At 40.3% G+C, this 26,048-nt stretch overlaps 1 protein-coding gene across 1 annotated transcript in view; it reads left to right on the top strand.

Moving 5' to 3' along the window:
- KCNH1 (potassium voltage-gated channel subfamily H member 1) overlaps window positions 1–26,048 on the top strand; it is a 378,677-nt gene that overhangs the window by 130,116 nt on the left and 222,513 nt on the right. Inside the window, exon 7 of the mRNA XM_042975709.1 lies at window positions 14,168–14,597. Within this exon, the coding sequence (XP_042831643.1) occupies window positions 14,168–14,597 (430 nt within the window). The remainder of the gene's footprint in view (window positions 1–14,167; window positions 14,598–26,048) is intronic.

Below are 26,048 nucleotides of genomic sequence, written 5' to 3' on the forward strand. Positions count from 1 at the left end.
AATCCAAATACCTAGGTATACATTGTATTCTGTTAGTTTTCAGGTATCCTTGGCCTTTCCTGTCCTTATGAAGTGAGCCCAACTTTCATGTACCCCTGGAACTCTGCATGTCCAGAAGTACAAAGCCAGGACACCTGCCTGCTTTCCTTCACCTTATGTGGTGATTTGGGCAAATGCCCTTGACTGGTTGATCTCAACTTTTCAGGGAGGGGCCATTATTTTACCTCTTTATTAATTCTCACTTAGTGGTGACTTCTTTCTGCATTGCAGATCTTTTTCTTTTTTACTGAGAGCAGAGAGTTTCTCTCTCTTTCTCTCTTTTTTTTTTTTTTTTGGCTGGATTTTTATAGCTGAAGGGGAGCAAGGTGACCACCTCTCAAATAACTACAAATACTTTTGTGAACATTAACCCTGTGTAAATGCATTTCCCCCACTTGACAGGTGATGAAATGAAGTTCAGAAAGGTTGGGCGACCCGCTGGGGTCATGGAAGTAGTAAGAACCGTACCAGAGGCAAAGGCCTGGTTCCAAGCCCAAGTCCCACACGTGGCTTTGGGTGTGCAGATGCTTTGGGACTTCTCATGGTGGGCTTTTTTTTTTTCTTTCCTAATGAGAAGACAATTTCTCTTCTCTATGGCTTCTCTTAGTCTCAAAAGTTGTAGTTACTGATTATTTTAACCATATAGAATGGTGACTATTCTTACTTCTGCCTGCTTCCAGAAAGTTTAAAACTCTATATTTACCAGAAGCCTCTTAAAGGAGCCATAATTTTTCCTTAGAACATTCCTACAGAGACTTATCCTCAGAGGGCCAGATGGCAGGAGGATAGAACTCTGTGTATGCAAGTTGCTTCACAGAATGAAAGAGTCTAGAATGATTAGTGGTCCTATCACTGTTCACTGGTAAGGCTGCAAAGAAGAATAGGCCTCAAGGGCTTTAAATTTTTTGTGAAGATGGGGCACAATTAAAACCATGAATAACATTAGGGGTGCCTGGGTGACTCAGTCAGTTAAGTGTTTGGCTTCAGCTCAGGTCATGATCTTGAGGTCCGTGAGTTTGAGCCCTGCGTTGGGCTCTGTGCTGACAGCTCAGAGCGTGGAGCCTGCTTCAGATTCTGTGTCTGTCTCTCTCTGCCCCTCTCTCTCTGCCCCTCCCCAATTCGTGCTCTGTCTCTCAAAAATAAATAAAATGTTAAAACCCACGAATAATATTAGAGGTAAAGCACTGACACTACATTAGCTCTGAGAATTTAAAATCAGATTAGTCTAAAGCAAATTAAGGGCTAATTAATGAATGACTAATAGTAGTGGGTAGTAAGGGGGTCCTTATTACCCTTAACCTACAGGTCCCTTAAGTTTCGACCATGCAGTCTTCCTGAGAGTCTTCTGTTTCTCCCTGTCCTTTTCTCAGTACCCAGTATGTCAGTCACACACTGTGCCCTGGGGCTAAGCCAACCCCCATGGCCTGCTCCAGGCACCATGCTTTGATGTCCCTGGTGGTCCCTCAGAAGTGGCGCCCAGTGCTGTTTGCCCATTTCAGCAAGCTAGTCCTTGAGCACTGGGGACACCTTGCACCCGCCCCAGTTCTCACAGATTCAACCCAGGTGGCTAGGCTTCTGGCCTGCAGCTTGCTGTATACCAGGATCCCAGATTCTGGGGCGCATTTTACACGTCCAAACCAGCTGCTTGAGCCTTCCTTCCTCACCACCCCACCGGAGGCCTCAAGGCCATACCACAAATTCCAGTGTTTGTCAGGAAACATTTAAGGGCTCCTTTATAGTGTCTGGGGACTTCCACCTTCTGATTGGAAGCTTCGTTTTGGGTGACAGTGAAGCAGAAGTGGATTATGTCTGAGGAGGGAGGGAGAGTGGTTTTTATTTTTTTATTTTTATTCTTTTAAATCTTTTTATTTATTTTTGAGAGAGTGAGCACAAATGGAGGAGGGGTGGAGAGAGGGGGACAGGGGATCCGAAGCAGGCTCTGTACTGACAGCACATATCCCTATGTGGGACTCAAACTCACCAACTGTGAGATCCTGACCTGAGCCGAAGTCAGAGGCTTAACTGACTGAGCCACCCAGGCGCCCCAGGAGTGTGTTATTTATTTATTTATCTATTTATTTAAAATAGTTTTATTTAGGGGCGCCTGAGTGGCTCAGTCGGTTGAGCGTCCGACTTCAGCTCAGGTCACGATCTCGCGGTCCGTGAGTTCGAGCCCCGCGTAGGGCTCTGGGTTGATGGCTCGGAGCCTGGAGCCTGCTTCCGATTCTGTGTCTCCCTCTTTCTCTGCCCCTCCCCCGTTCATGCTCTGTCTCTCTCTGTCTCAAGGATAAATAAAAGTTAAAAAAAAATAAAAATAAAAATAAAATAGTTTTATTTATTTTTGAGACAGAGAGAGACAGAGCATGAGCAGGGGAGGGGCAGAGAGAGAGGGAGACACAGAATCCAAAGCAGGCTCCAGGCTCTGAGCTATCAGCACAGAGCCCAACGTGGGGCTCGAACTCACAGACTGAGATCCTGACCTGAGCCGAAGTCAGAGGCTTAACTGACTGAGCCACCCAGGTGCCCCAGGAGTGTGTTATTTATTTTCTATTTATTTAAAATAGTTTTATTTATTTTTGAGACAGAGAGAGACAGAGCATGAGCAGGGGAGGGGCAGAGAGAGAGGGAGACACAGAATCCAAAGCAGGCTCCAGGCTCTGAGCTATCAGCACAGAGCCCAACGTGGGGCTCGAACTCACAGACTGAGATCATGACCTGAGCTGAAGTCAGACGCTCAACCGACTGAGCCACCCAGGCACCCCAGGAGTGTGTTTTTTAAAGCCAAATTAGACTGCATGGGGAATGATCTCCACCTCCCTCACCATTAAAGAAAGTGTTATCACATGTAGTCAGGAGGTCACAGCTGCATGCTCACATGCTACTCTTTGAGGCGATGCTTTTATAATGTCAGCGCTGTTCCATATCAAGAGCTCTGGCCAAGCAGGGACCCATGCCCTCCTTAGTCCCCAGTGCCCCACATTTCTATGTACACAGCCCTCAAGAAAGTCATTGGATTTTCACCTACACCAGACCCTAATGTGGTGTTGGCTCTGAGAATTTAAAATCAGATTAGGCTAAAGCAAATTAAGGGCTAATTAATGAATGACTAAGTTCTGCAGAAATGTCAGAGCTGCAGGTACAACATGTATTTATTGCCTCTTTTGGTAGGAGAGAAAGTATAATCTAGGCTACTTGGATTCACTTCACTTCCTTGGAAGAAGAAAACCTGAGATAAGTATTCTGAGAAAGACCAAGACATGGCTTGACAAAAGCAGATTCTCTATTCTGCATACCTAGGATTTTATTTGACCAGTGATAGCTTTCAATTTTCGGTGCCTCTAGGAAGAAAAAGAGACGATGGTTTAATATCGCAACTGAATACACAGTTTATTTCAAGGTTTGAATTGTCAACAAAAGGAACGTGAATGGTTTCAAGTGATATTTCTAAACTTCCTTCAATGATTGTTTTCTGTGGAATCTGCAGATGTGTCTTTTGGATACATTCTTGGATTAAACAAAGGGAGGGTTGCAGGCTATCCCATTTCTGGTTAGAAGGCTCCCCTTAAACCCAGTAACCACATCCTCCTCCTGAGTATGGTCCATAGACCTGGTAAGTAGAAAACCATTCCCTTCATGCACAGCCACAGCCCTTGTGGTAGTTCAGCCTTTATGGTGGAAGCTGACCTGTGTTTGCTGCTGCACTGTGGTCATTTACAAGCTATTTTCTCTGTGGCCCCATGGTAGGCATCATGAGGACAGGGTGTTCCATGTTTGTTTTTGTGCCACTGGTGGCTCTTGGCTGTATCTTCCTGCACTAGGTTTTCAGGAAGTGATTGTTGAATTAAACAAGCCTAAAGTGAAATGCTGAAGCAATGAAAGGGAAGCAAATTATATTTAAGCTTCAGTGAGTAACTTCCAATAAGATCTGGTAAGCCAATTTATTGCTTGTAGTTGAGATGGGTCTGTAGTGCCCAGAGTGGTGGGATCATCGTGGAACATTTCTTCTTAAAGTCATATATGTTGTTGTTCTTGTTGTTGTTTTAAGTTTATTTATTTTGAGAGAGAGAGAGAGAGAGAGAGAGAGAGAGAGAGCATGCATGAGCAAGCAGGAGAGGGGCAAAGACAGAGGGGGAGAGAGAGAATCTGGATTCAAGCAGGCTCCACGCTGTCAGCCCGGAGCCCCATGTGGCGCTCAGTCTCACTAGATCATGACCTGAGATGACATCAACAGTCGGATGTCTGATTGAATCAGCCACCCAGGCCCCAAAATCATCTCTGTTTTTAAAACAGACAACAAACAAACCAAGCTCTGTTAATAAGGTTGTATATCCTCACACCAGACCACTAGGTTTGCGACCCTCATGAGTTCTTGTCGTAAGGAAGCATCAGCGTACGTTTCCGTTAATAAATGTGTATTGAACAACTGTGAGGAGCTAGCACTTTAAAGATGGGAACTTAGAGCAAGGAGTTAAGGGCATCCACTTAGGAGTCAGTTGATCAGCCTTCTAATTCTAGCTCCACCACTTTTTACCTGTGTGATACTGGACAAATGAAAACAGTGTCTTCATCTGTGCATTGGGTGTATCATATACTTACCTCCCAAAGTTGTGAGGATTAAGTGAGGCAATCCTTGCAAAGTCCTTAGTGTGTCTGGCACTTAGTAAGGACTCAACCAATGTTAATTAGTACTCTTACTGAAGGTGTGCTTCCTGACCTCAAAGGGCTGTCAGCCTAATATAAAGACATTGTGACATTCCTGCCTCAGGACATTTGTACCTGCTGATCCTTCTATCTGGAACATGTGTCCCTTAGATACTCTCTGGCCCACATTCTCATCTCCACTGGGCCTTTACTTAAATGCCAAGATCTCAGGAAAGTTTTCCTTCACAACCCTATTTGATGCTGAACATCACCCCCTTTTCCTGTTACTTTTTATATTCATTTCCCACTTAATTTTTCATCTTTTTTTTCTTATGACATACCATTTATTTTACTTATTTATTCTATTGTCTATCTTTCCGAATTGAATTCCAGAAAGGTGAGGATTTTGGTCTAGTTGGCCGCTGATCTGTTATTAGTGATGGAAATCATGTGTGCCCCATATTAAAGTGCTCAATAAGTGTTTGTTGAAAGAATGAATCAAGGACCAGTCATGGGAATCTAGTAGAGGGCATGTTGAACTCTGCCTGTGTGTATCAGGGGGAGGCATCACAGAGAGATGATGCTCTGTTGAGTCTTAGGCTTACCATTCTTGACCTTTTTTCTGCTAACACTGTCAAAGATTTTGGAGGCCGAGAAGTCCCATAAGCTGCCATCTGCAAGCTAGAGACTCAGGGGAGGTGGGGGTGTAAGTTCTAGTGTGAGTGCAGGAGAAGATTTGATGTCCCAGCTTGAAAACAGTCAGGCAGGGAGTGTGAATTCTCCCTTACCCAACTTTTTGTTTTATTCAGGCCTTCCGTAGATTGGAGGGGGCCCCTCACACTAGGGAGGTCAGTCCGTTTTATTCAGTGTATGGATTCAAATGTTAATCTCACTCTAGAAACGTCCTCACCGACTCACCCAGCATAATGTTTGACCAAATATATGGACACCCTGTGTCCCAGTCATATTGAGACAGAAAATTAACCATCACAGCCACACACAGAGGATTCGTTTTCTGTGTGTGACATCTGATTCACAGTTTCGAGGGTGCTACTGTATCTACACCCCTTGCTCTATAGGTCAGGAAAGCAGATGGGAACTCAGATGAGAGAATAGTACTATTATTGGAATAAGTTTGGATTCACTCTAACACTTATTTTAAAAGGCAAATGTCTTGTATACTTGCTAAGGATATATGACTCATCCTGTCACTGGGGTGGTGAGAAAGGTCTTTAAGAATGGGTGTTTCCTAGGCAGACAGCCAGGGAAATAGTGTTTGAGACAGAGGGAATGGTACATGCGAAGGCATGAAGCCACAGTGTGATTGTTGAACCACAAATAATTTGATATGACCAAAACAGAAGGTGCCTGGAAAGGAGGCAGTGTGAGGCAAGGCTGTTGGGGGACCAAATTACAAAGGATTTTGTTTGCGAAAGAAATGGAATTTTATCTAGAAGGCAGTGGGAGCCATTGAGGGGCTCTAAGCAGGGTTGTGTCACATTTTTTTAAAGTTTATTTTTAGCTATTTTGAGAGAGATATACAGAGCAAGCAGGGAAGGGCAGAGAGAAAGGGAGTACCAAGCAGGCTATGTGCTGTCAGCACAAAGCCCAATATGGAGCTTAAACTCACAAACTGTGAGATCATGACCTGAACCAAAATTAAGAGTAGGACACTTAACCAACAGAGCCACCCAGGTGCCCCTAAATTATATTTAATTGTTTTTATAACTTGATTTTTTAAAAATTTGAAAAAACATAATTTACATGGTATAACATTCAAAAGGGTATATACAGTAAAGAATCTCCCTCCCTGGGACAGTTAGTGTTTTCAGTATCTTATCTTTACTTCCAGAGATGTTATATGCATAGACAAGAAAATATGATTATTTTCTATTTTTATACAAATGGCAGCAAAATTATTCATTGGAATACTGATGTACCTTAACATCACCTCTTTAAAAAGAACATTTAGTTAAGAAAAGTTTGTATAGCCAACTGAGAAGATAACACCTAGTTGTCTACTTGGGAGACTGTAGACCTAGGACACATTCTCCACATTGGGTTGTAGGAGATGGGCTGAAGGCTACATGTGTCAAACTCAAGAACTCATGGGATGTCCCAGTGAAAAGCTCATAGGGGTCTTACAGTTGGGAGAAATGTCTAGTTTGGAAGGATGGACTTATAGGTTATTAATGTATAGATATGGTGGTTAAAGCCACGTTAATGGATTCAGCTGTCAGGGAAAGGAGTAGGTGGAGAAGAGAAAAAGGCCCAGAGCAATGCCTTTTTAATAATTATTAAATGTCTAATATTAGATATCTAATTAGGAATAGAGTTATTGTGGGAATCAAGGGAGAACAGTCCCTTCCACATGGTTTACTCGGGGCTCAAGTCTGGCAAATATAAGGGAAAAAAGTTTATTGAAAGGTTGTTAGGTACTCACAGAATTTTTGGGAAGACCCAGAAGATATTTGGAGGCTATCTGGCAAAACCATATTCTAGAACTGGTGCTGTCAATATGCCACTGCTGCTATTGGACGTGGACTTGCAATGTGCAGGATCGATAATCACCATCACTGGACCCTGGGCACCAATTCCAGAACCACCACCTGCTACCTCTGGGAATGGGTGATGCTGCCATGCTCTTGCAAAAGGGGTCCTGCACAGTTCTCCATTAGATACTATTCAGTGATGGGGGTGGGTGTCTCTGGTGGTAGATTCTAGGTCATGTGCCCACACTTTAGCTGCAGCAAGGGTTGGAGAAAGAAGATTTGTGATCTTCAGCTTCTGGGGTGTGAAAGAAGTTCTACTTTGTAAGGTGGTGATTCCTTAAATTCAGGAAGACAGGTTAGACACTGTGTGGCCATGAATAATGTTAAATGTCCATTACAGATGTCAAATGCTGTAGGGTATAACAATTAGAAGGTAACTGGTGATCTTCAAGATAGTAAATTTCTGACAAGTGGTGGGAATGGATGTCTGAATGCAGTGGATTGAGAAATGAGGGGGAAATGAGGAAATTGAGCCATTGTGTGTTGATTATGGTTAGAAGGAAGGAATATTAGGAAGGGGGGGGAGTTATTATATCTGGAAAGGTGCGTAGGTCTTGAAACAGTGGTATGATCTAGTCTAAGAGAAATTAGTCTTTGAAAGGGAGGTTTGAAGACAAAGAGAAGAGAGAGAAGTGTGGATAGTTGATGGAATGATGCCTGTGAGCGGGTGGAGGAATAGGTTTTGGTGCAGTGTGGAAGGACGTGCGAAAGCACATACTTGTATTTGTGGAGATGGGATATAGAGGGAGAGTTGATACTAACAGCCTCTACTTTCTTTGTGTGTGGGGAAATAATGTTGGCTTAGAATGAGAATGGCACAGGTCAGGTGGGATCTTGAAAAGAGTAGTGAAGATTTGGAATATCTTTTGGTGTGAAGTGGAGAAAGGGTTGTTCAAGGAAGAGAAAAAGGATGGGTTAGGAAAGTCGAGGGACCCAAATGAGAATGGAAATGATAGCTAGGCCCCCGCTGTTGGATCCCATGCAGTACCAGATTCAGCAGGAGGGCAAGAAGAGAGCTTGTTGGTTGGTAGGGAGATGGAAGTGATGGAAGTGATGTAACAGGGTCTAGTATGATGGGAAAAGAAGTGAAATCTAGAGAGTTGATGGTTGGAAAAGATACAAATATCAAAGAGAAGCCAAAGAGTAGATTGGGTTGGATGGGGATAAAGGAGAGAGTGGAGAAACAGAAGAAAGCATGTAATCATCATGTTGAATGCTGGGTGTGTAAGATTTCAGAGAGGGAGTGGTTTCCAATGATGACTAGGCTCAGAATGTGAAGAGGAGGTGAAGGTCACTGGGAATAGAGAGGCTGGAGTGTGGAATAATTTTTCTTCATGGACATTGAAGGTTCCCAGGCTGATAGCAGGAGATAGGCTGAAAATCCAGGTGCAGAGATTTAAGGGATGAAAGGACAAGGTTGATAAGTGGGATAATTAGTGAAAGATTAAGTTAAATTATGGCATATTTGTAAGCATTCAACAGATGGTAGCCATCAATAATCAGATGGCTGTAATGAGGAGGTGTTTTTGCTAGATAGCATGAATCTTAAAGGAGGGGATTTTGTTTTGTTTTGTTTTGTTTTTTTGGAGTGCCAGCCAACTCTTGTTTGGAAGATGGAAGTGTGGAGATTGAAAATTCCCTGCTCTGAACTCCAGGATGTAAGGGAAAAGCAGGGTGCTCAGGGAGAACTGGCTTCAACTAAAGCAAGAAGATGGTAGGAAAAATCCAGGAGGTTGTTGAGGCTGGGAGTTTTTTTTTTTAATGTTTATTTATTTGAGAGAGAGGGAGAGGAATGGGGGCAGAGAGAGAGAGAGAGAGAGAGAGAGAGAGAATGAATCCTAAGCAGGCTCCATGCTGTCAGCCCTGAGCCTGACATGGGGTTGGATCTCCTCAATGATGAGATCGTGACCTGAGCCAAAATCAAGAGTCATGCTTAACTGACTGAGCCATCCAGGTGTCCTGAGGCTGGGAATGGTTTCCAGAAGACTCGCAGGGAAACATGTGAAGAAGGCCTTTAGCTGCAGGAGATTGCAGGAGGAGAGTAATCATGTGTGGTTGAACATAATAAAAAAATCAAGTTTGCCTGCAGAATCTGTTATGGATGCCATCATGTCACCACCCCAGGGAAATTATTCAAGGACCTGAAAGACTGGGTAGATCTTTTCAATAGCACATTGTCATTAGTCTGTGACAGTGTTATATCAATACATATGGCAGATGAAAATATGAACCAAAAGTTGATGAATCTGGCTAATTGAGAAAGTAACGTATAGATAGCTCAAGTTAACAAAATGATTTATTTAGTCTGGGTAAATAGGTAAAACTTGATAGTTCACATACTGTCTGAATAAGATAATTGCCAAATGTCCATTTCAATCTGAATTGAATCAATATCACTACAGCTGAGTTTATTGAGGTTTCAGAAGTCTTCCTTGTAGTCATAGTTGTTGGCCTTTGGTGATGAGGATGACATGGGTTCTCACCATCCCTTCATCCATGTTAGTTCAGCTTGAAAGTCTTGGTTCTTCATAATTTTAAGGTTGTGATAAAGAACTTTCTGGTACAATCTGGAATGTGAGATAGGCTTTCTGATACAAGAAACTCCTGGGGAAATGTGATTCTCTACCATATGGTGCTATCATGTTTTTAGCATACCAAAATTAAAAAAAATTTTAGAGTATTCTGTTTATCCCATCTAGAACTTGAAGCAAATAAGGAAAAAAAAACCACACAAACTAATAGTTTGAAATGATTTTAAATAGCTAGAATTCATATAATAGCAGACAACTTACACAAAACCGTGTAATAGAGTATCAGCGTATACAGATCAATAACACGATGAGGAAGTGTTTATTTTATATTGTTCTGGAGACCTCTTAAAATGAGAAAGAATTCCTTAATAATCCAAACTCTTCAATTCAATTTAGAAAATGTTTCAGACCTTTTCTGAGAAGCTGCTGGCTTTAGATCCTGTGTAGGTATGTTAGTCTTCCAGGGCAGCTATGACAAATTACCACAAACTGAGTGGTTTAATACAATAGAAATTATTCTTCCACAGTTTGGAAACTAGAAATCTGAAGTCAAAGTTTCAATAGGGCTGTGTTCTCTCTGAAGGCTCTAGGAGAGAATCTGTTCCATTCCTTTCTCTTAGCTTCTGGTTTTGCTGGTAATCTTTGGCATTCTCTGGCTTGAAGACACATCACTCCAATCTCTGCATTGGTAAAAAAACAAAAACAAAAACACAAACAAACAAAAAAACCACCTGGTTTTCTCTCTGTGTGTCCAGCTCTTCTTTTTTTATAAGGTTTAATGTGACCTCATCTTAACCACCTATACCTACAACAACCCCTTTCCCAAATTAATGTGACCTCATCTTAACCACCTATACCTACAACAACCCCTTTCCCAAATAAGGGGTTGTTTCCCAAATAAGGTCACATTCTGAGGTTCTGGGAAAGACATGAATTTGGTGGGGACACTATTTAGCCCAATACAGAAAGCTTCTAAAGTGAATAGCAAATGACTTCTGTCTTCAGAAGATGGAGTGCCTACTGTGGTTGGGGAAACTATAGGGCCAAGGCAACGTGTTCAGTTGGTGATGGATACAGAATACCGTGGACACACAGAGGGGTGAGCAACTGGTTGTGAGTCCAGGGTAGACATGGAAGGCTTTAGGGTAAAGGCAGTGGCAGACCTGAAGGATAACTAGTATACCGGCTGGTAGAAAGGGAGGAACAGGGCATTCTGGGCTAAGGGACTAGTCCGAGCAGGCACGGAGATGGAAGTGTGCATCCACCATGCGGGAAGCTCAAGACATCTGGGGTGTAAGGCTATAGAAGAGCAGGCCTTTGGGTAGTGTGGTTGCATGTGTTGTGTGGCCATTGGGAGGGGAGGGAGAACGGAGGAGGGAGCAGAGGGAGATACGAAGGGTCATGGGAGCACAGTCATTCATGTCCATGAATGACTGCCAGAATGGGATCTTAGAGATGTGAAGTGGTTAAGGGGGGAGTTCAAGGAGAAGCTGAATGACCATTCCTTAGGGAGCTCTAGAAGGCATCCCTGGACTTGGAGGGCTAGACTGGATGACATCTGTTCTCCCTCTCAGCAATCAGGTTCTGTGACTGTGAGATAGAAGTATTGTATCTTGCCTCTTGCACTAGTTACTATGCTCTTACTTCCTCTCCTCTTTCTTCCTATCAAGCCTCTTCCCCATGCCAGGCACTGCGGCCATAACAGTGAACAGGAAGACAAAGACAGCATCATTTTAATCTTTTCCCTGTGGTATTAGCACAAGGAGTACATAGTAGGTTCTCCTTAAATGTTGCTTTGAATTGAATCTGAGTGGGGAAAAATGACAAGGCAGTTTTGCCCTGGGTAATAAGTTCTGCTTCATGGTTGATCTGCTGTTGAAAGATGATCTCAGTAACCTCTTTATGAACAGGTGGAGAGTAGGTGGCTGCTTACATGTGTTTGGTTTCCGAGTCATCAGAAAGGCTCCTTTGCCTCCCAGAATAGCTCCTTCATCCAGGCTGTAGGTACTTTTAATTCTACTATTGGAGGTTAGTTTCCCTCTGTTAAAATGCAGATGCCCTCTGGAGAGAGGATATCCATTTACTCTCAGAAGTCGTTTGTACCTTAATGGGGGGGGAGGGGTTTCTTGGCCTTTTCTGCATGGCAGGTTTTTGAGGAAAGCACGTGGAGGGAAAAGGGAACCCAGGGGATGAGTACTGGACATGCCAAAAGTAAATTTTGTCAGAGTTAGCAATTTGGATAGCTGACCCTGGGGATGTAGTCTCTTGGCTTAGAAAAATCCATTATTACTTATTTGCTGATGTATGTTGGGCAAGAAGTGCTTATTTCTATAGTAAGTTTTATGGCTCCAAAACTGTTATTTATTTTTTAAAAGGTGCAATACTAACTAGAATTTAAATAAAAATTTGAAAAAAAAAAAATAAAAAAGCCAAACCAAAAAAAAAAAAATAAAATAAAGGTGCAATAAATCCCATCTTCCCCACTCTCACCTCAACAAAAGTAATTTGTGTGGCAGCCTGATTTGTGGTCTTTATGGACAAGGCTATGCTACATACAGTTTGTGTGTTCACGTATCAGGGAAGGCTAATAGTATCTACTGTACCAAATATCCTCCAGAGTTTTGGTGGCTTGTTTCAGAGGTTTCTTTTTTCATTCACATCATAATATGATTCAGATTGATTGGGAAGGAGAGGGTGTTCCACATAGTCTTTCAGGGACCCAGGCTTCTTCCATGCTGTATGTCCACCATCTTTATTACTTGGCTTCAGGGTCACACTAGCCTCATCTGGAAGGTATGTCAAAGGGAAGAGAAAGCATACTTCCTTTTAACTGCCTTGACCTGGAAATGATACACATTTCACCTCACATCCATTGATGAGAACCAGTCTCAAAGACCCACCAAGATGGGAAGAGGCTGGGAGATGTCCAGGAAGAGGAAGCAGCCTTGGTGAGCCTCTGACAATAGATCAGAAAGCATTTACACATTTTCCTTCTGTCTGTGACATAACCTGACCCTTGGGGGTTGTTATTAAGGGAACAGGGAGCAAGAGAGACTAGCAGTGACCTGGAAACTGTCCAGTGTTTAGAATGGTGAAAAGTCATTCATTCTGCTTGGTGAAGGACATCATCCTGCTGTTGGATTTTTGCTGTGTGAGGGAGACTGCGGTTGTGGTGCAAAGAGATGTCTCTATTTTGTTTGCTTGTTTATTTCCTTTTTCATGGAAGTAGGAAAAGCTATAGGAATTTGGGGATTTTGAATGCAGTGGCTTCTATAATGTTACATTTCCTCTAGTCAACTTCCCTCATTGGGATGAGAGAGGCAATTGGATGAGAGAGCCAATTGACTTGTCCAAATTCATATAGCAAGTTAGTGGTTTACTTCAGTCTCAGACCTGTTTTCCAGATTTCTACTCTGGTGTTCTTTCCACTACTGCTATTCCCTTGGAGAACCACTATTTGGAGACTAGACATGCGCTGCCAGGGTCCACAGGATGATAGGAGGCTTGATCAGGTGAAATTGGAAGCTTCCTTGTAGCTTGGAGATTCCTTGATTGTGTTTGAATATATGGTGTCTGATTGTATAATCCCTGGCCTGATGGGAGTGATGTAGTTTCCAAAAATTTGTAACTCTCCTGAGAAAACAGAATCTTAGCTTTTTATTCTTCTCAATTGTGTCTTTAATACATTTTTATCTTTTTAAAACTGTTTGTTTTTTAAATATATATTTTTTCTAACTGTAAAAGTAACAATTTCAATTTTAGAAATTAAGTATATTTAGATGTAACAAAAATATATACAAATATAACAAAAAATATTCTGTAATTCCATAACTCAATGCAGCAGTAACAACTAATAATATCTTACTTTTCTGTGTGTGTTCCCTAGCCATTTATTGAATACATAAATACTTGTACACTTATGTACAGTATAATTAGAATGAAATATTATACAATATGAAATAAATATTATACAACTCTTAAAATATTTCATATTACTTAAAATGAAATATTGTATAACCCTTAAAATTGTTTTAAAATAGTAGTGGTATGAAATATGCTCATATATATTTGTATACTTATCATAATATAATTAGAATAAAAATCTAATTTTATTTGTCTTGCTTGTCTTTTTTTTTTAATCTGCTTTTTAATGGAAGTAGGAAAAAGCAAATGGAAATTCATATACCTTGGAATAAAATTCAAATTGTATCATGCATAACTGTACAAATATATATGAGCATTTCTCCATATCATGAATTACATTAAAACATTTTTTAAAGGGTTGCACAATATTTCATCTTGTGGAAATACACCATGCTGAAGGAAACAGCCCAGGCAGGGAGGAGGGAAGGAGTAGTAGTATCTTTAGTTCTTGGCCCTCATGCTCTGCTCCTCTTCTCCCAGGGCATCAGCAGCCTATTCAGCTCACTGAAGGTTGTCCGGCTGCTACGTCTTGGGCGAGTGGCCCGTAAGCTGGACCACTACATTGAATACGGAGCCGCTGTGCTGGTGCTGCTGGTGTGTGTGTTTGGGCTGGCTGCTCACTGGATGGCCTGCATCTGGTACAGCATTGGGGACTACGAGATCTTTGATGAAGACACCAAGACCATCCGCAACAACAGCTGGCTCTACCAACTGGCGATGGACATTGGCACCCCTTACCAGTTCAATGGATCTGGCTCAGGGAAGTGGGAAGGTGGTCCCAGCAAGAATTCCGTCTATATCTCCTCATTGTATTTCACTATGACCAGCCTTACCAGCGTGGGCTTTGGAAACATTGCCCCATCCACAGACATCGAGAAAATCTTTGCAGTGGCCATCATGATGATTGGCTGTAAGTATGACAGTTGCTGGGGCTGGGTGAGGGATGGGCAGGGGACATCCTGTTTCACCATAACTTCTATTTGTTGAAAACAGGGTGATGGCTACAACGCTCACAGGATCGGGGTGTAATGACTTAAAATAAGCCACATTCTGTTCTTTTTTTTTTTTTTTTGAGATGAGCTTTAAAATTTTCCTGATAATTAAAGCATTGCATGTTTGCTGCAAAGATATTTAGAAAATATTAAAGGGCACATGTAGAAAATCGAGACCAATGAAATTCTACTTCTCAGAAATAACTATTACCTAATAAAGTTAGAATGAAATCATCATATACAACTTGGTAACCTGCTTGCTCATAGAACAGTGAATTGTGAAAAGTCTTTCCACGTCTGTTTAAATACAGCTCTAGGTCTGCACAGTCCCTTATGGTACCAGAGAAAGAATATATGGAAAAAAAGAATGTTAGCTATCTCATTAATTATCTTTTATATTTATTATATGTCGAAATGATATTTTTATATAGGGGGTTAAATAAAATATCCCATTATAATTAATTTCATGTTTCTTTTGGATATTTTTAATGAAAAATTTAATGCTCCTAGGAATATTTTTTAAATTTTTTTTAAATATGAAATTTATTGTCAAATTGGTTTCCATACAACACACAGTGCTCATCCCAACAGGTGCCCTCTTCAATACCCATCACCCTCCCTCCCCTCCCTCTCACCCCCCCTATCAACCCTCAGTTTGTTCTAAGTTTTTAAGAGTCTTTTATGTTTTGGCTCTCTCCCTCTCTAACCTTTTTTTTTCCTTCCCCTCCCCCATGGTCTTCTGTTAAGTTTCTCAGGATCCACATAAGAGTGAAAACATGGTATCTGTCTTTCTCTGTATGACTTATATCACTTAGCATAACACTCTCCAGTTCCATCCACGTTGCTACAAAAGGCCATATTTTATTCTTTCTCATTGCCAAGTAGTATCCCATTGTGTATATAAACCACAACTTCTTTATCCATTCATCAGTTGATGGACGTTTAGGCTCTTTCCACAATTTGGCTATTGTTGAAAGAGCTGCTATAAACATTGGGGTACAAGTGCCCCTGTGCATCAGTACTCCTGTATCCCTTGGGTAAATTCCTAGCAGTGCTATTGCTGGGTCATAGGGTAGATGTATTTTTAATTTGTTGAGGAACCTCCACACTGTTTTCTAGAGCGGCTGCACCAGTTTGTATTCCCACTAACAGTGAAAGAGGGTTCCCGTTTCTCCACATCCTTGCCAGCATCCATAGTCTCCTGATTTGTTCATTTTAGCCGCTCTGACTGGCGTGAGGTGGTATCTGAGTGTGGTTTTGATTTGTATTTCCCTGATGAGGAGCGACGTTGAGCATCTTTTCATGTGCCTGTTGGCCATCTGGATGTCTTCCTTGGAAAAGTGTCTATTCATGTCTTCTGCCCATTTCTTCACTGGGTTATTTGTTTTTCGGGTGTGGAGTTTGGTGAGCTCTTTATAGATTTTGGATACTAGCCCTTGTCCAATATGTCATTTGCAAATATCTTTTCCCATTCTGTTGGTTGCTTTTTAGTTTTGTTGATTGTTTCCTTTGCTGTGCAGAAGCTTTTTATCTTCATGAGGTCCCAATAGTTCATTTTTGCTTTTAATTCCCTTGCCTTTGGGGATGTGTCAAGTAAGAAATTGCTGTGGGTGAGGTCAGAGAGGTTTTTTCTTGCTTTCTCCTCTAGGGTTTTGATGGTTTCCTGTCTCACATTCAGGTCCTTTATCCATTTTGAGTTTATTTTTGTGAATGGTGTAAGAAAGTGGTCTAGTTTCATCCTTCTGCATGTTGCTGTCCAGTTCTCCCAGCACCATTTGTTAAAGAGACTGTCTTTTTTCCATTGGATATTCTTTTCTGCTTTGTCAAAGATTAGTTGGCTATACTTTTGTGAGTCTAATTCTGGGGTTTCTATTCTATTCCATTGGTCTATGTGTATGTTTTTGTGCCAATACCATGCTGTCTTGATGATTACAGCTTTGTAGTAGAGGCTCAAGTCTGGGATTGCGATGCCTCCTGCTTTCGTCTTCTTCTTCAAAATTACTTTGGCTATTCAGGGCCTCTTGTGGTTCCATACAAATTTTAGGATTGCTTGTTCTAGTTTCGAGAAGAATGCTGGTGCAATTTTGATTGGGATTACATTGAATGTGTAGATAGCTTTGGTTAGTATTGACCTTTTAACAGTATTTATTCTTCCAATCCATGAGCACGGAATGTTTTTCCATTTCTTTATATCTTCTTCAATTTCCTTCATAAGTTTTCTATAATTTTCAGCATACAGATCTTTTACATCTTTGGTTAGGTTTATTCCTAGGTATTTTATGCTTCTTGGTGCAATTGTGAATGGGATCAGTTTCTTTATTTGTCTTTCTGTTGCTTCATCATTAGTGTATAAGAATGCAACTGATTTCTGTACATTGATTTTGTATCCTGTGACTTTGCTGAATTCATGTATCAGTCCTAGCAGACTTTTGGTGGAGTCTATCAGGTTTTCCATGTGTAATATCATGTCATCTGCAAAAAGTGAGAGCTTGACTTCATCTTTGCCAATTTTGATGCCTTTGATTTCCTTTTGTTGTCTGCTTGCTGATGCTAGCACTTCCAACACTATGTTAAACAACAGTGGTGAAAGTGGACATCCCTGTCATGTTCCTGATCTCAGGGGGAAAGCTCTCAGTTTTTCCCCATTGAGGATGATATTAGCTGTGGGCTTTTCATAAATGGCTTTTATGATGTTTAAGTATGTTCCTTCTATCCCTACTTTCTCGAGGGTTTTTATTAAGAAAGGATTCTGAATTTTGTCAAATGCTTTTTCTGCATCAATTGACAGGATCATATGGTTCTTATCTTTTCTTTTATTAATGTGATGTATCACATTGATTGATTTGAGAATGTTGAACCAGCCCTGCATCCCAGGAATGAATCCCACTTGATTATGGTGAATAATTCTTTTTAAATACTGTTGAATTCGATTTGCTAGTATCTTATTGAGAATTTTTGCATCCATATTCATCAGGGATATTGGCCTGTAGTTCTCTTTTTTTGCTGGGTTTCTGTCTGGTTTAGGAATCAAAGTAATGCTGGCTTCATAGAATGAGTCTGGAAGTTTTCCTTCCCTTTCTATTTTTTGGAACAGCTTGAGAAGGATAGGTATTATCTCTGCTTTAAATGTCTGGTAGAACTCCCCTGGGAAGCCATCTGGTCCTGGACTCTTATTTGTTGGGAGATTTTTGATAGCTGATTCCATTTCTTTGCTGGTTATGGGTCTGTTCAAGTTTTCTATTTCTTCCTGTTTGAGTTTTGGAAGTGTGTGGGTGCTTAGGAATTTGTCTATTTCTTCCAGGTTGTCCAGTTTGTTGGCATATAATTTTGATAGTGTTCCCTGATAATTACTTGTTTTTCTGAGGGATTGGTTGTAATAATTCCATTTTCATTCATGATTTTATCTATTTGGGTCATCTCCTTTTACTTTTTGAGAAGCCTGGCTGGAGGTTTATCAATTTTGTTTATTTTTTAAAAAAACCAACTCTTGGTTTCATTGATCTGCTCTACAGTTTTTTTAGATTCTATTGTTTATTTCTGCTCTGATCTTTATTAGTTCTCTTCTTCTGCTGGGTTTGAGGTGTCTTTGCTGTTCTGCTTCTATTTCCTTTAGGTGTACTGTTAGATTTTGTATTTGGGATTTTTCTTGTTTCTGGAGATAGGCCTGGATTGCAGTGTATTTTCCTCTCAGGACTGCCTTTGCTGCATTCCAAAGCATTTGGATTATTGTATTTTCATTTTCATTTGTTTCCATATATTTTTAAATTTCTTCTCTAATTGCCTGGTTGACCCATTCATTCTTTAGTAGGGTGCTCTTTAACCTCCATGCTTTTGGAGGTTTTCCAGACTTTTTCCTGTGGTTGATTTCAAGCTTCATAGCATTGTGGTCTGAAAGTATGCATGGTATGATCTCAATTCTTTTATACTTATGAAGGGCTGTTTTGTGACCCAGTATGTGATCTATCTTGGAGAATGTTCCATTTGCACTTGAGAAGAAACTATATTGTGTTGCTTTGGGATGCAGAGTTCTAAACATATCTGTCAAGTCCATCTGATCCAATGTATTATTCAGAGCCCTTGTTTCTTTATTGATCCTGTGTCTAGATGATCTATCCATGGTTGTAAGTGGAGTATTAAAGTCCCCTGCAATTACCACATTCTTATCAATAAGGTTGCTTATGTTTGTGATTAATTGTTTTATATATTTGGGGGCTCCCGTATTCGGCACATAGACATTTATAATTGTTAGCTCTTCCTGATGGATAGACCCTGTAATTATTATATAATGTCCTTCTTCATCTCTTGTTACGGCCTTTAATTGAAAGTCTAGTTTGTCTGATATAAGTATGGCTACTCCAGCTTTCTTTTGAGTTCCAGTAGCATGATAGATAGTTCTCCATCCCCTCACTTTAAATATGAAGGTGTCCTCAGGTCTAAAATGAATCTCTTGTAGACAGCAAATAGATGGGTCTTGTTTTTTTATCCATTCTGATGCCCTATGTCTTTTGGTTGGAGCATTTAGTCCATTTACATTCAGTGTTGTTATAGAAAGATACAGGTTTAGAGTCATTGTGATGTCTGTAGGTTTCAGGCTTGTAGTGATGTCTCTGGTACTTTGTCTCACAGGATCCCCCTTAGGATCTCTTGTAGGGCTGGTTTAGTGGTGATGAATTCCTTCAGTTTTTGTTTGTTTGGGAAGACCTTTATCTCTCCTTCTGTTCTAAATGATAGAATTGCTGGATAAAGGATTCTCGGGTGCATATTTTTTCTGTTCATCACATTGAAGATTTCCTGCCATTCCTTTCTGGCCTGCCAAGTTTCAGCAGATAGATCCGTCACTAGTCTTATTGGTCTACCTTCATATGTTAGAGCATGTTTATCCCTAGCTGCTTTCAGAATTTTCTCTTTATCCTTGTATTTTGCCAGTTTCACTATGATATGTTGTGCAGAAGATTGATTCAAGTTATGTCTGAAGGGAGTTCTCTGTGCCTCTTTGATTTCAATGCCTTTTTCCTTCCCCAGATCAGGGGAGGTCTCAGCTATGATTTGTTCAAGTACACCTTCAGCCCCTTTCTCTCTCTCTTCCTCTTCTGGAATTCCTGTGATACAGGTATTGTTCCATTTGATTGCATTACTTAGTTTTCTAATTCTCCCCTCATACTCCTGGATTTTTTTATCTCTCTTTTTCTCAGATTCCTCTTTTCTCCATAATTTTATCTTCTAATTCACCTATTCTCTCCTCTGCCTCTTCAATCCGAGCTGTGGTCACCTCCATTTTATTTTGTACCTCATTTATAGCATTTTTTAGCTCCTCATGACTATTTCTTAGTCCCTTGATCTCTGTAGCAATAGATTCTCTGCTGTCCTCTATACTTTTTTCAAGCCCAGCAATTAATTTTATGACTATTATTCTAAATTCTTGTTCCGTTATATTACTTAAATTGTTTTTGATCAATTCGTTAGCTGTCACTACTTCCTAGAGTTTCTTTTGAGGAGAATTCGTCTGTTTCGTCATTTTGGATAGTCCCTGGGGTGGCACAGAACTGCAGATCACTTCCCCTGTGCTGTCTGGAGTAACTTGTGTTGGTGGGTGGGGCCACAATCAGACCTGATGTCTGTCCCCAGCCCACCACTGGGGCCACAGTCAGACTGGTGTGAACCTTATCTTCCCCTCTCCCAGGGGCAGGACTCACTGTGGAATGGTGTGGCCCCTGTCTGGGCTACTTGCACACTGCCAGGCTTGTGGCACTGCTTTGATGGGATCTGGTGTATTAGCTAGGGTAGATCCACAAGGTGCACAGGGGCTGGAGGGGCAGGCTTAGCTCACTTTGCCATCGGTGGTCCCCTGTGGGAGGGGCCCTGCAGCCCTGGAAGGGAGGCAGGCAGACCTGTTGGAGGGATGGATCCACAGAAGCACAGTGTTGGGTGTTTGCACCATGCAAGCAAGTTCGGTACTGCGAACTGGTGCTGGGAAATCCCTTTGGGGTTTCAGTTGGGGGATGGGAGATGGCGCTAGCCAGCACCTTTGTTCCCCGCCAAGCTGAGCTCTATCTTCTGGGGCTCAACACCTCTCCCTCCTGGTGTCCTCTCGCCCTCCCGCCTTCTGAGCAGAGCTGTTGACTTATAACATTCCAGATGTTAAGTCCCACTGGCTGTCAGAACTCACTCCATCTGGCCCCTCTGCTTTTGCAAGCAAGACTCAGGGGCTCTGCCTTGCTGGGCAGGCTGTCCCTCCACCGCCCCGGCTCCCTCCCGCCAGTCCATGTAGCACGCACCACCTCTCCGCCCTTCCTACCCTCTTCCATGGGCCTCTTGTCTATGCTTGGCTCTGGAGAGTCCGTTCTGCTAGTCTTCTGGTGGTTTTCTTGGTTATTTAGGCAGATGTGGGTGGAATATAAGTGATCAGCAGGACGTGGTAAGCCCAGCTGCCGCAAGCTTTCCCAAGCCTCTGGAATACTATTTTTTTTTAAAGTTTATTTATTTGAGAGAGAAAAAGAGACAGAAAACAACTGGGGGTGAGGCAGAGAGAGGGAGAGAGAATCCCAAGCAGGCTCCGTACTGTCAGCACAGAGCCCAAAGCAGGGCTTGACCTTACAAACCATGGGATCATGACCTGAGCCAAAATCAAGATTTGGATGCTCAACTGACTAAGCCGCCCAGGTACCCCAGTGCCATCTTTTATTTAGTTAAAAAAATGTTTCTTGTAATGTTATTTATTTATTTAATTTTTAATTTTAATTTTTATTTTATTTTTTACATTTTTATTTTTTACATTTATTTTTTATATTTATATTTATTATATATATTTATATTATTTATATTATATATAATTATATACATAAATTATATTTACATATTATATTTATTATATTTTATATTTATATTTATTATTTTTTATTTATTTTATATTTATTTTTATTTTAATATTTATTTTATATTTTATAATAATTTTATAATATATTTTAATAATATATTTATAATATATTAATAATATATATTAAATATAAATATATACATATGAATATATAAATAGAAATAGAAATAAATAATAATTTAATAATATATTTTAATAATTTTATAATAATTTATAATATATTTTATATTTATTTTGTATGTATTTTTATATGTATTTTTATATTTATTATTTATTATATTTTATATTTATATTTTTTATTTTATATATATATTTTTTATATTTATATTTATAATTTTTATTTTTATTTTTTATGGCTACATGTAGCATATAGTGCAACAATGATTTCAGGAGTAGATTCCTTAATGCCCCTTACCCATTTAGCCCATCCCCCTTCCCACAACCCCTCCAGTAACTCTCAGTTTGTTCTCCATATGTATGAGTCTCTTCTGTTTTGTCCGCCTCCCTGTTTTTATATTATTTTTGTTTCCCTTCCCTTATGTTCATCTGTTTTGCCTCTTGAAGTCCTCATATGAGTGAAGTCATAGGATTTTTGTCTTTCTCTGACTAATTTCACTTAGCATAATACTCTCCAGTCCCATCCATGTAGCTGCAAATGGCCAGATTTCATTCTTTTTGATTGCTGAGTGATACTCCATTGTATATATATACCACATCTTCTTTATTCATTCATCCATCAATGGACATTTGGGCTCTTTCCATACTTGCGCTATTGTTGATAGTACTGCTATAAACATGGGGGTGCATGTGTCCCTTTGAAACAGCACACCTGTACCCTTGGATAAATGCCTAATAGTGCAATTGCTGGCTTGTAGCGTAGTTCTATTTTTAGTTTTTTGAGGAACCTCCATACTGTTTTCCAGAGTGGCTGCACCAGCTTGCATTGCCACCAACAATGCAAAAGAGATCTTTCTCTGCATCCTCGCCAACATCTGTTGTTGCCTGACTTGTTCATGTTGGCCATTCTGACAGGCGTAAAGTGGTATCTCATTGTGGTTTTGATTTGTATTTCCCTGATGATGAGTGAAGTTGAGCATTTTTTCATGTGTCAGTTGGCCATCTGGATGTCTTCTGTGGAGAAGTGTCTATTCATGTCTTTTGCCCATTTCTTCACTGGATTATTTGTTTTTTGGGTGTTGAGTTGTTAAGTTCTTTATAGATTTTGGATACCAACCCTTTATCTGATATGTCATTTGCAAATATCTTCTCCCATTTGTCAGTTGCCTTTTAGTTTTGCTGATTGTTTCCTTTGCTGTGCAAAAGCTTTTTATTTTGATGAGGTCCCAGTAGTTCATTTTTGCTTTTGTTTCCCTTGCCTCTGGAGACGTGTTGAGTAAGAAGTTGCTGTGGCTAAGATCAAAGAGGTTTTTTGCTTGCTTTCTCCTCAAGGATTTTGATGGCTTCCTGTCTTACATTTAGTTCTTTCATCCATTTTGAGTTTCTTTTTGTGTATGGTGTAAGAAAGTGGTCCAGGTTCATTCTTCTGCATGTCGCTGTCCAGTTTTCCCAGCACCACTTGCTGAAGAGACTGTCTTTATTCCATTGGATATTCTTTCCTGCTTTGTCAAAGATTAGTTGGCCATACGTTTGTGGGTCCATTTCTGGGTTCTCTATTCTGTTCCATTGATCTGAGTGTCTGTTCTTGGGCCGGTACCATACTGTCTTGATGATTATAGCCTTGTAGTATAGTTTGAAGTCTGGGATTATGATGCCTCCTGCCTTGGTTTTCTTTTTCAAGATTTCTTTGGCTATTTGGGGTCTTTTCTGCTTCCATAAAAATTTTAGGATTATTTGTTCTAGCTCTGTGAAGAATGCTGGTGTTATTTTGATAGGGATTGCATTGAATATGTAGATTTCTTTGGGTTGTATCAACATTTTAACAATGTTCTTCCTATCCAGGAGCATGGAATCTTTTTTCATTTTTTTGTGTCTTCTTCAATTTCTTTCGTAAACTTTCTATAGTTTTCAGTGTATAGATTTTTCACCTCTTTGGTTAGATTTGTTCCTAGGTATTCTATGCTTTTTGGTGCAATTGTAAATGGGATCGATTCCTTGATTTCTCTTTCTGTCACTTCATTGTTGGTGTATAGGAATGCAACCGATTTCTGTGTGTTGGTTTTATATCCTGCAACTTTGCTGAACTCATGAATCAATTCTAGCAGTTTTTTGGTGGAATCTTTTGGGTTTTCCTTGTAGAGTAGCATGTCATCTGCGAAGAGTGAAAGTTTGAGCTCCTCCTGGCCAATATGGATGCCTTTTATTTCTTTGTGTTGTCTGATTGCAGAGGCTAAGACTTCCAATACTATGTTTAATAACAGTGGTGAGAGTGGATGTCCCTGTCTTGTTCCTGACCTTAGGGGGAAAGCTGTCAGTTTCTCCCCATTAAGGATGATATTAGCATTGGGTCGTTCATATGTGGCTTTTATGATCTCGAGGTATGCTCCTGCTATCCCTACTTTCTTGAGGGTTTTTATCAAGAAAGGATGCTACATTTTGTCAAATGCTTTCTCTGCATCTATTGAGAGGATCATATGGTTCTTGTCCTTTCTTTTATTGATGTGATGAATCACGTTAGTTGTTTTGCGTTTATTGAACCAGCCCTGCATCCCAGGTATAAATCCCACTTGGTCGTGGTGAATAATTGTTTTAATGTATTGTTGGATCCAGTGGCTAATATCTTGTTGAGGAGTTTTGCATCCATGTTCATCAGGGAAATTGGTCTATAGTTCTCCTTTTTAGTGGGATCTCTGTCTGGTTTTGGAATCAAGGTAATGCTGGCTTCATAGAAAGACTTTGGACGTTTTCCTTCCATTTCTATTTTTTGGAACAGTTTCAAGAGAATAGGTGTTAACTCTTCCTTAAATGTTTGGTAGAATTCCCCTAGAAATCCATTGTTTTTTGGGAGTTTTTTTTTTTTTCAATATATGAAATTTATTGTCAAATTGGTTTCCATACAACACCCAGTGCTCATCCCAAAAGGTTCCCTCCTCAGTACCCATCACCCACCCTCCCCTCCCTCCCACCCCCATCAACCCTCAGTTTGTTCTCAGTTTTTAACAGTCTCTTATGCTTTGGCTCTCTTCTACTCTAACCTTTTTTTTTTTTTCCTTCCCCTCCCCCATGGGTTTCTGTTAAGTTTCTCAGGATCCACATAAGAGTGAAAACATATGGTATCTGTCTTTCTCTGTATGGCTTATTTCACTTAGCATGACACTCTCCAGTTCCATCCATGTTGCTACAAAGGACCGTATTTCATTCTTTCTCATTGCCACGTAGTACTCCCTTGTGTATATAAACCACAATTTCTTTATCCATTCGTCAGTTGATGGACATTTAGGCTCTTTCCATAATTTGGCTATTGTTGAAAGAGCTGCTATAAACATTGGGGTACAAGTGTCCCTGTGCATCAGTACTCCTGTATCCCTTGGGTAAATTCCTAGCAGTGCTATTGCTGGGTCATAGGGTAGGTCTATTTTTAATTTTTTGAGGAACCTCCACACTGTTTTCCAGAGTGGCTGTACCAATTTGCATTCCCACCAACAGTGCAAGAGGGCTCCCGTTTCTCCACATCCTCTCCAGCATCTGTAGTCTCCTGATGTGTTCATTTTGGTCACTCTGACTGGCGTGAGGTGATATCTGAGTGTGGTTTTGATTTGTATTTTTTGGGGGGAGATTTTTGATTACTAGTTTGTGTTCCTTACTGGTTATCGGTCTGTTCAAATTTCTATTATTTCCTGTTTCAGTTTTGGTAGTGTATGTGTTTCTAGGAATTTCTCCATTTCTTCCAGATTGCCCATTTTATTGGCATATAATTGCTCATAATATTCTTTTATTATTGTTTTTATTTCTTCTGTGTTTGTAGTGATCTCTCCTCTTTCATTCTTGATTTTATTTATTTGGGTCCTTTCCTTTTTCTTTTTGATCAAACTGGCTAGTGGTTTATCAATTTTGTTAATTCTTTCAAAGAATCAGCTTCTGGTTTCATTGATCTGTTCTACTGATTTTTTTGGTTTCGATAGCATTAATTTCTGCTCTCATCTTTATTATTTCCTGTCTTCTGCAGGTTTTGGGTTTTATTTGCTGTTCTTTTTTCAGCTTTTTAAGGCATAAGGTTAGGTTGTTTATCTGAGATCTTTCTTCCTTCTTTAGGAAGGCCGGATTGCTATATACTTTCCTCTTTATTTGGGGTCCCAGAAGTATTGTTCTTCTGGGATATACTCTGGGACCGCCTTTGCTGTGTCCCAGAGGTTTTGGGTTGTGGTGTTATCATTTTCATTGGCTTCCATATACTTTTTAATTTCCTCTTTAACTTCTTGGTTAGCCCATTCATTCTTTAGTAGGATATTCTTCAGTCTCCAAGTATTTGTTACCTTTCCAAATTTTTTCTTGTGGATGATTTCAAGTTTCATAGCGTTGTGGTCTGAAAATATGCACA

The sequence above is a fragment of the Panthera tigris genome, chromosome F3, assembly GCF_018350195.1.
Source record: "Panthera tigris isolate Pti1 chromosome F3, P.tigris_Pti1_mat1.1, whole genome shotgun sequence".
NCBI lineage: Eukaryota > Metazoa > Chordata > Mammalia > Carnivora > Felidae > Panthera > Panthera tigris.